Genomic DNA, 12659 nt, shown 5'->3' with positions numbered 1-12659 from the left:
CGTACATTTTTATTATATTTGGACTATAAACAATTTCAATTCTGTGTTGGGTTGTCACATGGAAAATCTGGTCCTGAAGCAAAATCAGTTGAGCCTCTTTATCAGAGGTTTAATCTGTTTATAATCACCAGAAATGTAACTAATAGAGCTGAAATATCTAGAAGTCACACTAATTTGAAAAACGTGACAGCGTATTTATGGAATCATTTGTTTTACTTACAGATTGAAGTCCAATTTAGACAGTCACAGAAGCGCTGATTAATTAAAATAGCTCTAACTCATTCAAGCCAATCTCATTCTCAATACTTGTGGATAAAATTAAATTTACAGTCAATAATGTTTCTTGTTGCTTTGAAAACTTTCATAATAGTTGTTAGTAACAGTTTTAAATACTTGTAGTGACAGTGTACACTGAGACAAATTATGGCTTAATGTTTCAACGGACATTATTAATAAACACAAGAGTTTGCATAATTCATTGGCTGATTGATCTTGTTTGTGGTTGACTGACAGGTCATTCGGCCAGTCACCTGGCTCTCTGTTGCTCCAACATCTCCAGTTTCTCAGAGAGCTGCTTGTTGTCGTTTTTCAGCGTCTGACACTCGTCCTTTAAAGAACGACACTCCTCCATCAATTGATCCACCTCACCTGTCCAATCACAACACAGGAACAGATGTCAGTCAGAATGGAAAAAAAAAAAATAGACTGGAATGTTAGGAATAGAATCCCAGCATAATGCTTACTGCATACTAGAAAGCAGTGTTCGGGGTAACGCGATAAAAGTAATGCATGTTACGCAATCAGATTACTTTTTTTTCCGAGTAATGAGTAAAGTAACGCAATATTTTTTATTTTAGACCATAATATCGGAGTTACTTTTGTACACATCTACTGTCTCTGTATTTCATGAAATCAGGTGTAAACGTGTGCAAACTTCGGGGAGGAGACGTAGTGCATGATTGGCATTGTTCAGTAGAGTGTGAGGCCAGAGACTATTTAGCAGAGATGAGTCACTTCTATTTAAATAAATGGGAGAAATTGGAATGCCCAACCAAGAAGCTCTAGTACCCAACAGTCAGTGGATGTAGAAAGGAAGTCCTGCCTTGCAGGTAAAAGAGCCAATCACCTTTTAGATACAGACAGCACCTGTCAATCAACTCGCTAACGCACATTTCGTGTTTTAGCGTAATATGAGGTCAACATTCGGTTGAGTGAAATGCGATTGATTCATGTGTTAATACACACTGCATTAAAAAAATAATCAGTAAACACATTTAGGCAGAGGGATTATAAGACTAGTCGTCCTCTGGCCACAACATGATACACAGGGTGTAATACTCGCTCAATTCACTGACTTATGCAGCCGTACTGCTCCGTGTTAGAGCTCCCTGTAACTGGGATAATGGGATGAGAAAAGATGACTCTGGATCAGTGATCGATTGTGTACACAGAGAAAATATCTTAGTTTCTAAAAATATTCTACATTTTTGTTTTATAATAAACAAGTAGTTTGATTCATGAAACAAACCATTTTTATGACATTTTGGTAGCATTAAAACGACTCCATTCAAGCTGTATCAACATGCGCCTTTGAAGTTTTGGCGTCTTTACGCACCATGGATCAACTCAAAACAAGCATGCACTGAGATGACTTAAGTGAAAAATATTAATTTATTCATCAGACATATTCCTTGAACATGTTAGGCTGGCATTCCCCACTGAATTTTATCCTGACTTCTGAAAAACATCTCAAGTTGACTCTGGAATTGCAACATGATCACACGGGAAGTTGGCATGCACTTTCCAAAAGTTCCGGTACCCTAGGATCGGCAACAGTATGCCAACTCACTGTCATGCCCTATCTCCCATCAGACATATTTGGAACTTCTTAACAACAATTACTTTCCCTCGTGGCAGGACTGTTAGTGCATTGCGTCAGTCGCATGGGAGACCACAGTTCAATCCACATTCAAACGAGAAAGTAATCACATTTGTATAAACAATCACGAGCGTGATAAGGAGGTTGTATTTTTATGCCTAACATTGCATTTTGTTTCTACTAATGGTTATGGTTAGATTTGGGTTTTGGCTGGGGGGTATATTAAATAAACATTTCTCTTCACTGTTTTGCACCCTGTTCAGTTGAAAACAATTATTTTTACAACTGGCTTCTGGTGACCACTCCTGGATATAAATGGATGTCACACTTGTTTATATGCTCTGAAACACTTACCGCTTTTGCCTCTGGAGGCAGTGTTTTCAAATTCGGTAAACGTATACCGATTTCGGTTAAAGAAAAATTCGGCACACGCTTGATGAATTTTATGGGAGATCAGGCTGGGCATTGTCGATGGGCACAGAACATGATGACGTATGATGCAGGTTCAAGTGGTGGACTTTGCTGCTTTAGGTAAGACAGTGGTTATTCTTCATTATTCATATTGGCTACCATGTTGATGGAAAAACAAATCATGCAAATTCATGTTATTGATTCTTTATAATAAATATGACATGAAGACCTACTTTATAAATATCTGTTTGTTTACTATATTGTTTTGACATGAGTGTTGTTCAGTAGCTAGCATGACCTGTAATGTCTCTTGTATGCAATGCATGGCTTATTTGTATGGAATGCATAGCATAGCAGAAGAGAAAGTGGCTGTGAGAAAAAAGTAACGCAAAAGTAATGCAAAAGTAATGCAACGCTTTACTTTCCATAAAAAAATACCTTTTTAATTAATTGAGTTACATTTTTAAGGAGTAACGCAATATTCTAACAAGTTACTTTTAAAAGTAACGTTACCCAACACTGCTACAGAGTACGTACTATATACTACCAACAATTTTTATGAAGCAGTATGCATCATGTAGCAAAAAATGATTCAAAACAGTAGTGTTAAATTGTCGTCAGAAGAACTCATTACGTTGCATGTTTAATTAATTCATCACACTCGAAATGGAACAAGTTCCAAGAGCATTACATTGTGGAACAGAGTATTCTACACAATGTGTTCTGCTTGTATACTGCATACATTTATTGGAAAGGCTTCTAAAAAAAAAAAAAGGCTTCTAAAAAAATTTAGTTGGCCATTCAGTTATTTCATGTATACTGTGATTTTTTTTAGATGCTGTTCAGAATACACATATTACATACTACAAAAAAATCAAATAAATATTATTAGTATGGTAGTATGCTATTCCGAACTCAGCCACTGTCTAAAAGTATAATACTGTAAAGGCCAGGTTGCCCAAAATATGCTTATTTCATACCATTAAACAAGCAGAAAATATGTAGGCACTACATATGTGATATCTGTGAAAAATCACACATTTCAGAGAGCTGTAAATACACACCAAACCCTGCAACTAGTCTCCATGGAAACAACCTATTCCAGTTCCTTCCTACTGCAGCAGTCAGACCTGTCAATCAGGAGTCATGTTTGGCTTGCACATCCCCCATGGTGCAACATTCAACTCCCAAGAACATTGCCTCCAATCGAGAAGGAATCTCACTTGCACAAACAACTCACAAGCATCTACACTCTATATCTGCCAGGCCTGTACTGTAAGTGTACGTGGGGTAAATAACCACCAGAAGTGCATGGACTGATAAACAACTTCTTTAATATTTGTAACTCAACTAACCACAGCTCAGAAGAACTATTCTTTTGAGTTGGATCTTTTCAATGAGTCAACTGATCCAGTTCTCAAAACCTATCTTAATGATTCGGTTTCAACTCACTTCAAGTTTGACTCAATGATCTGGTTGCAGTGAATAACAGCTCACTTGAAAGCAAGGCTATTAGTGAATATGACTTGTTCCTTTCACAACATGCCATCATATAGCTTCAGAAGCCTTGCAACATACCTCATGAGTCAAAAGGACCACTTCATTATACTTTTATGGAGCTTTTTTTTATTTTGGAGATTAAAAAAGTGGCCAGCATTTTCCTCAGAAATTGTCCTTTTGTATTCCATGAAAAAAAGAAAGTCATATGGGTTTAGAACAACAAGAGCGTGACCACAAATTATAACATAATTTCATTTTGGGGTCAACTTAACCTTAAATCAAAGTATCTGGTGTGTAATTGATCAACACTTTTCTGTGATCAGTGCATGGCCCCTCCAGCAGCACTTGTTGGTATGTAATTTTATTACAGATCTTAATATAGTAAAGTTAACAGCACCAAAGGAGCAGTAAAGAGACCACAGTGCCCCAGAGGCAGAGAAAGACATCAACACTAGCACTACAGCTCAGACAAATGAGACTCTATGGAGGTCCTGCACTCTGTCGGAATGTCATACAGGCACTCAAACCTTGAAGGAATGCACAACAGTTGTAATACACATACATTTGTCAATGGCAATGCACTGTGGGTAATATCAGAGACCAAATATAAAGTTTCTGTCGTTCGGATATGTTGTTTCAGGAAGAAAGCCAACAGGAAAAAAGACAATGATGAAATGTCTGCGGAGCTGCACTGGGTTTATTGTTATCAGAAATTGACTGTCATATTGTTGGAATGAGGTTCTGTAAAATAAAGGAAAGTTCTGCTGGAGAAATCTCAGCTGGCAAACAGATACACACGCAAACACTCCAACACATGGTCCGAGGTCTGGAAAAAGTGACTCCAATAGTGCTACTAACAGCATATGTAACTTTTAAAACTGTGTGCGTATGGGCGTTTGTGTGAGTGTACTCTGTGAGCGTACATACTTTGCTATATTCTGGGACAAAATTGTTACCAAAAGTAAGCTTAATCTGGCAAAACCTCCCTTTGGGAACATTCAGAGAAGTCCTCAATAGGAAAATCCTTACGGAAATTATTAAATGCAAAGATTTATTTTGTGGTCGGGTTTAGGTTAGGGTCAGTCTGCATTTATTATAATTAGCTTTACATGAAACCAATAGACATGCATGGTATTTTCCCATTTATAAAGATAAGTAAACGTGTGTGTGCAAATACTACAGTACGAATTATTGCAGAACTCCTGAAGTTAATTGATTAATTATTCTTGTCATGTGAACTGTGATTCTTGCATAAAGAAAACTACAATAGAAATTATGCATTCACACTATTTCAGACTACTTAGCTTTTGCGTTTGGGTGCAACCAAACAGACATATGGGGCAAGATTGTGCCAAAGCACACAGAGATCACAGATACTCTGTAAGCTTCCACACGCACACTCCTGGAATAATGGGCCCAGCCTGTCAACTGCAGATTTTAGTTTTGGGGAGGTCTGCACTCAAATGTTGCCCTGCCGCATAATCTGACTGTTCATTAGATGTAATGTACTCCTGTAAGAGTTTACAGCTAATTTTCTCAATGTGTTGAGTTTCCCAAATGAGAACATTTAGAATTGTTTACAACTTAATAGAGAAATTAAATACTTGAGGAGGATAGCAGAGACCGTGCTTAAAAGAAACACCAGCACAGCGGAATGTGTTTTGGACATTTAGATGCTAGTGGGGGGTTTGTATATTTCAGGCCTAGTCAAGAGAGGACATTGGTAAAATGAATATAACTTGAGCTGGAATCAAACTCACATCGCCCACATAAGTGTTCACAAAGTTCAAAAAGGCCAAAAACGAACATTAACATTTTGTTTCCGAACTGACCCTCTCCTCCTGCTTTCTCCTGCTCTTCTCTGTGCTGGCTCTTCATGTTGATCTCGGCTCGCAGCGTGGTCAACTCCATCTCGTACTCCTGCGTGGTGCCGCGCAGGCGCTCCAATTCGGCACGCAGGCGGCAAAGTTCCTCCTGCAGCAGGGCGATATCGTTCTCCCTCTCGGCTGCGGCCTCCTCTGCTGCCTGCTGCAGCTCCTGCACCTCCTCCTGCGCTGCATGCAGCTCCTCCTGCGCCTCCCACAGCTCGCTGGCCTTCTCCTCCTCCAGGCTGTCCAACTCCTCTTGTACCGAGCGCAGTTGGGCTACAAGTTAGAAGCAAGGACAAAACATTGTGGAGGATTACTTTAGCCAACTGAATACATTTTTCTACTGAAAATGTGGTAAAACCTTGGTGGTTAAATGGCACAGATGTATTGGATGGTAATACCACTGTATCTTGATATGTATCATGGTACTGAATGTGGCTTTTCTGAAAAACTATCATCAGTCTCACTCTAGCAAGACTGTAATACGGTTAGTAAAACACTCTACAGCTGGTATAGACTGTGATTAAACTGAAGAATCTGTTTCTCTATTATGCAGCTGTATGAACAGGATTCTGTGAGCTATTAAATGAGTTATTATCATTTATAATTCCATTCCTCATGATTGTACTGCAACATAGCCAACGCAGCTCTGTAAATACTGGTTTACTTTGCATCACAGAAATAACAATTCCAGCCTTTCTGCTTTTCCTATAGCCATCAAATTATACTAGTCCTCTCTACTTCCATACAGGAAGTCTATATGCTAGCTAGTTACCAATCTGCATGTCTCTAATTGAGGTAATCTCCATCATAACAAGCAGATAACAACGAGTTTGATATATACAACATGCCTTTGTGAAACTGTTTAAATGTGACGCGCGGCGAACAATAAAATAATAACATATTTAATCATGTGTATTAATAAAGACAATGTTTTCCATGTTTAATTCAGCACAGAGGTATGAATATGTAAATACCCACTTCAAATCAAAGACAGTCTGTGGTGAAATCATAAGACAGCATGTTTATTCATTAGTGTTGGACACAGCTGTTATTGAAAATGTCAAACGTAATAAGACAGCTGCTTGGTGGCTCTTTAGTAAAAAAAAAAAAAAAACCTGTATCTGTGTGTATCTGTGTTACCTTGAAGTCTCTGGATCTGTCTCGTAAAACTCTCGGCCTGGTGAGCGCTTGCCAGTCGTTCTTCCTCCAGAAGACCTGTAGAGCAAAAAAGGATGTAAAATAAAAGATTTATTGAAGATTGACAATATTAGCATCTGAGAGGCCATTACAATATTAACAAGGTAAGAATGTTTGTGCATATCTGTGCATAGATATAGACATCATCATCTACTTAAACAACTTAAAGGGATAGTTCACCCAAAAATGAAAATTCTCTCATCATTTACTCACCCTCATGCTATCCCAGATGTGTATGACTTTCTTTCTTCAGCAGACAACAAACAAATATTTTTAGAAGAATATCTCAGCTCTGTAGGTCCTCACAATGCAAGTGAATGGTGATCAGACCTTTGTTAAAGTGGAGATTTAGAGTAAAAAGATCTTAAATATTGTTCTGTTTCTCACCAACACCTATTATATAGCTTCTGAAGATATTGACTTAAACACTGGAGTCTTATGGATTACTTTTTTGTTTCCTTTATGTGATTTTTGGAGCTACAAAGATCTGATCACCATTCACTTGCACTGTATGGACCTACAGAGCTGAAATATTCTTCTAAAAATCTTCATTTGTGTTCTGTTGAAGAAAGAAAGTCATACACATCTGGGATGGCATGAGGGTGAGTAAATGATGAGAGAATTAAAATTTATGGGTAAACTATCACTTTAAAGATCTTAGGGGCAGTTCAGACAGAACGTATTCTTGCGTTAAAATAGCGTGAGGCCGCACAATGAATGGAACAGGATGCAGGTATCTTGAGATGCATTTTCAAAACTTTTAACTGCACTCCAGCGCATTGGTCAAAAATGTCCGTCTAGTGCATGTTTACATGGAAAAACAGTCAAAAAACAGCATAGATGGACGCAAAAATGTTTAGTCGTTTTTGGCTTGCTTACTAGGTGATTTGTAAGGCACAATTATTTGAAAAGCTACTTTGGAACAGTATGTATTGAGACAAACTCTATACAAATAAACTGAATTTTAAATGAATTGAAATTTCTTTGGTGACTGTGTGTGAGGGTCTGAGTGACTCAGTGGGAAAAGCGGAACAGGTGATCTGCAGGACAGTAACAGCTGAGCATGCTCAGAGCGTACTGCCCTGTGATGATGTCACACCCTAAAAAACTCCCACGTAGCTATCCTTAGTAACAAATGAAACACACAAACATAGTTATACACACCCTGAAGCTCGTTGCAGCTCTCCTCGTGTCGTTGCGACACCTCTCTGGTCTCTTCCAGTTCCAAAAGCAGCTGAACCATCTGCGATCTCAGAACTTCAAGTTCATCTTCCTCATCTGTTCCTTTCCGCTCCTCACTATCTCCCTCCTCCGCTTTTACCTCTTTCTTCTCTCGTTCATCCTCCTGGCCCTTCTCTCCATTTCCCACCTCCACCTCCTTTTGCTCTCTCTCCTCATTCTCCTCCAGTGACACTCGCTGTTTAGCCGTCATCTCGCCGCCCATGCCCGGCCGCTCCGCTTTCAGGTCGCACACATCATCTGAGATAGAGAGACAGATAGAGAAATCAACATTACAGATAAACAACAAGTTAATTCAGCTTATTACACGACTCTCTGCAATAACTGATTCGGATTGGACGATATTTTGACAAATAAAATAAAATAATTCTATTATACCTTTGGGTCCTTTTTTAGGCTTTATAGTGATGCATATTCCTCTGACACTGTATTGAAAAGACAGACCGAGATTTATAAAAAAAATTCTTTTCGTGCTCCTCATCAAAAAGAAAGAAAGGGTTTGGAATGAAATGAGGGTAAGTCAATTATGAGAGCATTTTCATTCCTTTATATTTCTCTTGATCTCATATTTGCATTATTCACTTGGAAAGGAAGATGTGCATCTCTGCATGTCACAGACCCCCACACCCAACCTCCACCTGTCGTTCCTTATGGCAAACATGATCTCTCCTCCTCCTATCCTATGAGGATGTATATACAAATGCATGAATAGATTTTAGATATTTATATAAAATGTGTCAACTTTGACTAAGTTCATTTTTATGTGATTTTAACCAGGGACTGCTATTATGGTGCTTTTATTATTATTATTATTATTATTATTATTATTAACAGGCTTGACAGCCTCTGGTCAATGTATGCTCTCATTGAATGGAAATGAGCAGCATGAACATTCTTCTAAAGTTGTTCTTTTGTGTTCCACAGAAGAAAGAAAGGCATAAGGGCTTGGAATGACATGTGGGTTAATACAAAACGACAACTTATTTACTGTATACAGTATATGTAAAAATATATACAATATACTGCACATATATAGTTATATATAAAGTTTTAGTATATAAAGTTATTTATATAGTATAAATAAAGTTAAAGGAATATTCCAGGTTCAATACAAGTTAGGCTCAAAATGTTGAAACCCAAAAATAATAATCGCTCCAGCTTTAAAAAGAAATAAAACAAAAAAGGCAAAAATTGAAGTGAATGAGAAATTTTTTTGAAGGGTTTCAAGGCAGAAATGTGAAGCTAATGGTTTTTAAAAAGCACTAATATTAATTCTTCTGTTAAAACTCTTGTATTATTTGAGCTGTCAAGTTGTTTCCAAAACAAATTTGTGGGTTTACACGGTTTACAGCATCATGGCAAAGAAAATTTGGATACAACTTTACACAGAAAAGGTTAGTATTTTATCACATTAAAATCATGTAAACACGCACATTGTTTACATCTTGTGGCTATATGAAAGAATTAGTATTTTAACGTTTACAGATTGGCCCCATTTACTTCTATTGTAAGTACCTCACTGTAACCCAGATTTTTGTTTTTTTGTTTTTAAGAAAAGGTGGGACAGGTTGAAATACATTTTTGTGGTAATCAATATTATTCCACAAATGTTGTCATTTGAGCTTAACCCGGAATATTCCTCCAAAGGGGTCATGACATGCCTTTTTTTTTTATTATTTTAATATGTTCCTTGAGCTTCACTTATGATATTAGTAATATTTTTTGCATAACAAAACAGTCATATATTTGTAAAACATGATTCTTTTCCATCCTTATTTTGACCATCTGTCAGAAACGCTTGGTTTTGGTGCTGCTTCTCCTTTAAAACTTGACAGTAAACGGCCACTGATCTGATTGGCTCTTGGTTTTTGACTGACCTGATCCCTCCTTGCCTTCTCACTTCTCACCACTACTGAGCAGGCTACGGAAGTGGTAAGGAAAAGTAGGCATTGATGTGTTGTTGTGGAAGCGGTCAGATGCAAATTTCTTCCACGGTGTGACATTGTGTGACATGAAAATGTGGAGGAAGTAGAGAACAAGTCATTCTGGCAGCATGGTTTCAACAAATGCTCTTTTTGCAGTGAGAAGTAAGTTTTGAGTTTTGAAACTTACAGTATGTTTTTTTAGTACAATGATCTCTTATATGTTAATAGATCGAGGGAAATTTAATTCCTCATGTCATGACCCCTTTAAGACAGATTAGGAGACCCCTGCATCTGTGTGTGTAGATCAATTACATTTACTTTCCAGCTATATCTTGAATAATGCAGCTGAATCAAAGAAGTCTATAATATCAAGGCAAATCTAAACTGAATAATTACTTTTTCACACATATATTTTTTCCTATAAGCCCTATCATGTGTAATAACATTGGCATGAACCTCTTGCTCTGTCAAACTTAGAGTGATCAGACTTCCACACATCAGGACACAGGAGACAGTCGGCCATGCCAGACTTGACTAGACGATTCACCTTTCTGATCCTCTTACATCAGATGCCTGTGTGGGATTAACAGAATCTGTTGGTGCAGAAAATAAATTCTTGCCAGCTATTCCTCTCCCTCCATCCCTCTCTATCTCTTTCTCTTCTTTACTTCCTCTTTCTCTTTCTTCCTTTCATTTGTAAGCTCTCTATCTCTCTCTCCTCCTCTTGTCCTGAATTATATTTTCTGTATATCCCACAGTAATAAGCCCTGTGCTCTATTATTGATCATGCTTTGCATATTAAAGTCTTTCAAACATCTATCAAATAATAACGAACCAGTGGGATAACTTGCGCGCGCGCACACACACACACACACACACACACACACAGGCTTGAAGCAGTTGTACAGATAGGGTCTTGAGCGCACTGGATTACTGGCAGCTTTGATAGCACCCAATCAGCTTTATCCAGTGTATCTGAGCTATGAATTATTCTGTGGGGATGGAGAATTACTCTAACACACTCACAGAAATCTGTATCCATCCCTGGATGAGCAACATACACCTCAATCATTAAACCTCCCTCATGACGAATAAGACTCTCATGGCCAAACAGTTACGCAACATGAACCTTCTTGAGATTTTAAATGAGTTTACCAGTTATGGACAACAAACGGCCTCAATGACAAGCCACAAAATTCAAATTTGGATTTCATGGGGTCTTGAGTTCTCGTGAGCTCAGTTGATTAATATCATTCCGGTCACAAGTGTGGCTTTGGGAAAAGCTAGTGCAGTTTCTCAACATGACAAAAACAGCATCAATCAAACAATGACATCACGTGCCCCACTGCTTCGTGTATACACCAAGGGTCTTCAACAGGGGGTCCATGACCGACTAAGGGGTTCGTGGCAGTATTGCAGGAAATCTGCCTCACATTTTTGGAGGAATAATGAAAATAATATGTAGTAAACAAAAATACAATACTAAGATAACATCAACAAAAGCTAAAGTTAAGAAACTTCAGCTAATTGTTTTATTGAACTTCCCACACTGAAATGTAAAATTTAATTGTAATGTACTTTAATCATATAAGTAAAGAATTTCACTGTATACATCAATATGATAATTCCAATGGCTTTGTGATGGAAGGATCATGAAGTATGATAAAAGGAAACAAATATGGCACTAAATGCATTTTATAATAGGACGGGCCTAAATTACAACATTCTTAAAGGAATTTTCCGGGTTTAATACAAGTTGAGCTCAATCGACAGCATTTGGGGCTTAATATTGATTACCACAAAAATGTATTTCAACTTGACCCTTGTTACAATGAGGCACTTACAACGGAAGTCAAAGGGGCCAATCCGTTAGCATTAAATTACTGTTGCAACAAGTATAGCAACAAAACGTAAACAATATATGTGTTAACATGAGTTTAGTGTGATAAAATCACTTACTATCTGCTGACTACTAAATTAATAGGATAACAGGTTTTATGGTGTTACATCGTCATGGCAATGAAGTTGTAAAATTGGATATTATGTTACATAGAACAGGTTAAGTGATTTTATCACTCTAAAATCATGTTAACACACTCATGTTAACAAGTTAATAAAATCATGCTATTGTTTACCTTTCATTGCTATACTTTTGAAACAATGAGTATTTGAAGGTTAACGGATTGGCCCCATACACTTCCACTGTAAGTGCTTCACTGCACCCTAGATTTAAGCTTTTTCTTTTTTTTTTTTTTTAGAAAAGGAGGGGCAAGTCAAAATTAATTTCTGCTGTAATCTACATTGTCACAAATGTTGTTGATTGACCTAAACTTGTATTGAACCCGGAATATTCCTTTAACATTTATACAATATTTAACAGAGGGTCCATGCTCCATCTCTCTATATCCACCAAGGGGTCCTTGGTCTAAAAAGACATTTACATTTATGCATTTGGCAGACGCTTTTATCCAAAGTGACTTACAGTGCACTTATTACAGGGACAATCCCACTGGAGCAACCTGGAGTTAAGTGCCTTGCTCAAGGACACAATGGTGGTGGCTGTGGGAATTGAACCAACAACTTTTTGCTTACCAGTTCAGTGCTTTAGTCCACTATGCCACCACCACACCAAACCAT

General features: G+C 37.7%; 1 protein-coding gene across 4 annotated transcripts in view; it reads right to left on the bottom strand.

Moving 5' to 3' along the window:
• The window catches only part of LOC127436933 (coiled-coil domain-containing protein 136-like), a 45415-nt gene that overhangs the window by 17246 nt on the left and 15510 nt on the right, over window positions 1-12659 (bottom strand). For 3 of the 4 annotated variants that reach the window (XR_007896484.1, XR_007896485.1, XM_051691466.1), the window contains exons 1-5: window positions 8476-8617; window positions 8023-8337; window positions 6802-6876; window positions 5623-5934; window positions 531-648 (exon numbers count right to left, since the gene is read on the bottom strand). Coding sequence is in view for 2 of the 4 variants with exons in the window: in XM_051691466.1 (XP_051547426.1) it covers window positions 531-648; window positions 5623-5934; window positions 6802-6876; window positions 8023-8337; window positions 8476-8578 (923 nt within the window). In the remaining 2 variants the exon portion in view is untranslated. Of the gene's footprint in view, window positions 1-530; window positions 649-5622; window positions 5935-6801; window positions 6877-8022; window positions 8338-8475; window positions 8618-12659 lie in introns of those variants that run through there. The other variant, XM_051691468.1, reaches the window with a different exon arrangement.

This window comes from Myxocyprinus asiaticus, chromosome 47 (assembly GCF_019703515.2).
Source record: "Myxocyprinus asiaticus isolate MX2 ecotype Aquarium Trade chromosome 47, UBuf_Myxa_2, whole genome shotgun sequence".
NCBI lineage: Eukaryota > Metazoa > Chordata > Actinopteri > Cypriniformes > Catostomidae > Myxocyprinus > Myxocyprinus asiaticus.
This window is presented reverse-complemented; position numbering and strand designations above follow the sequence as displayed.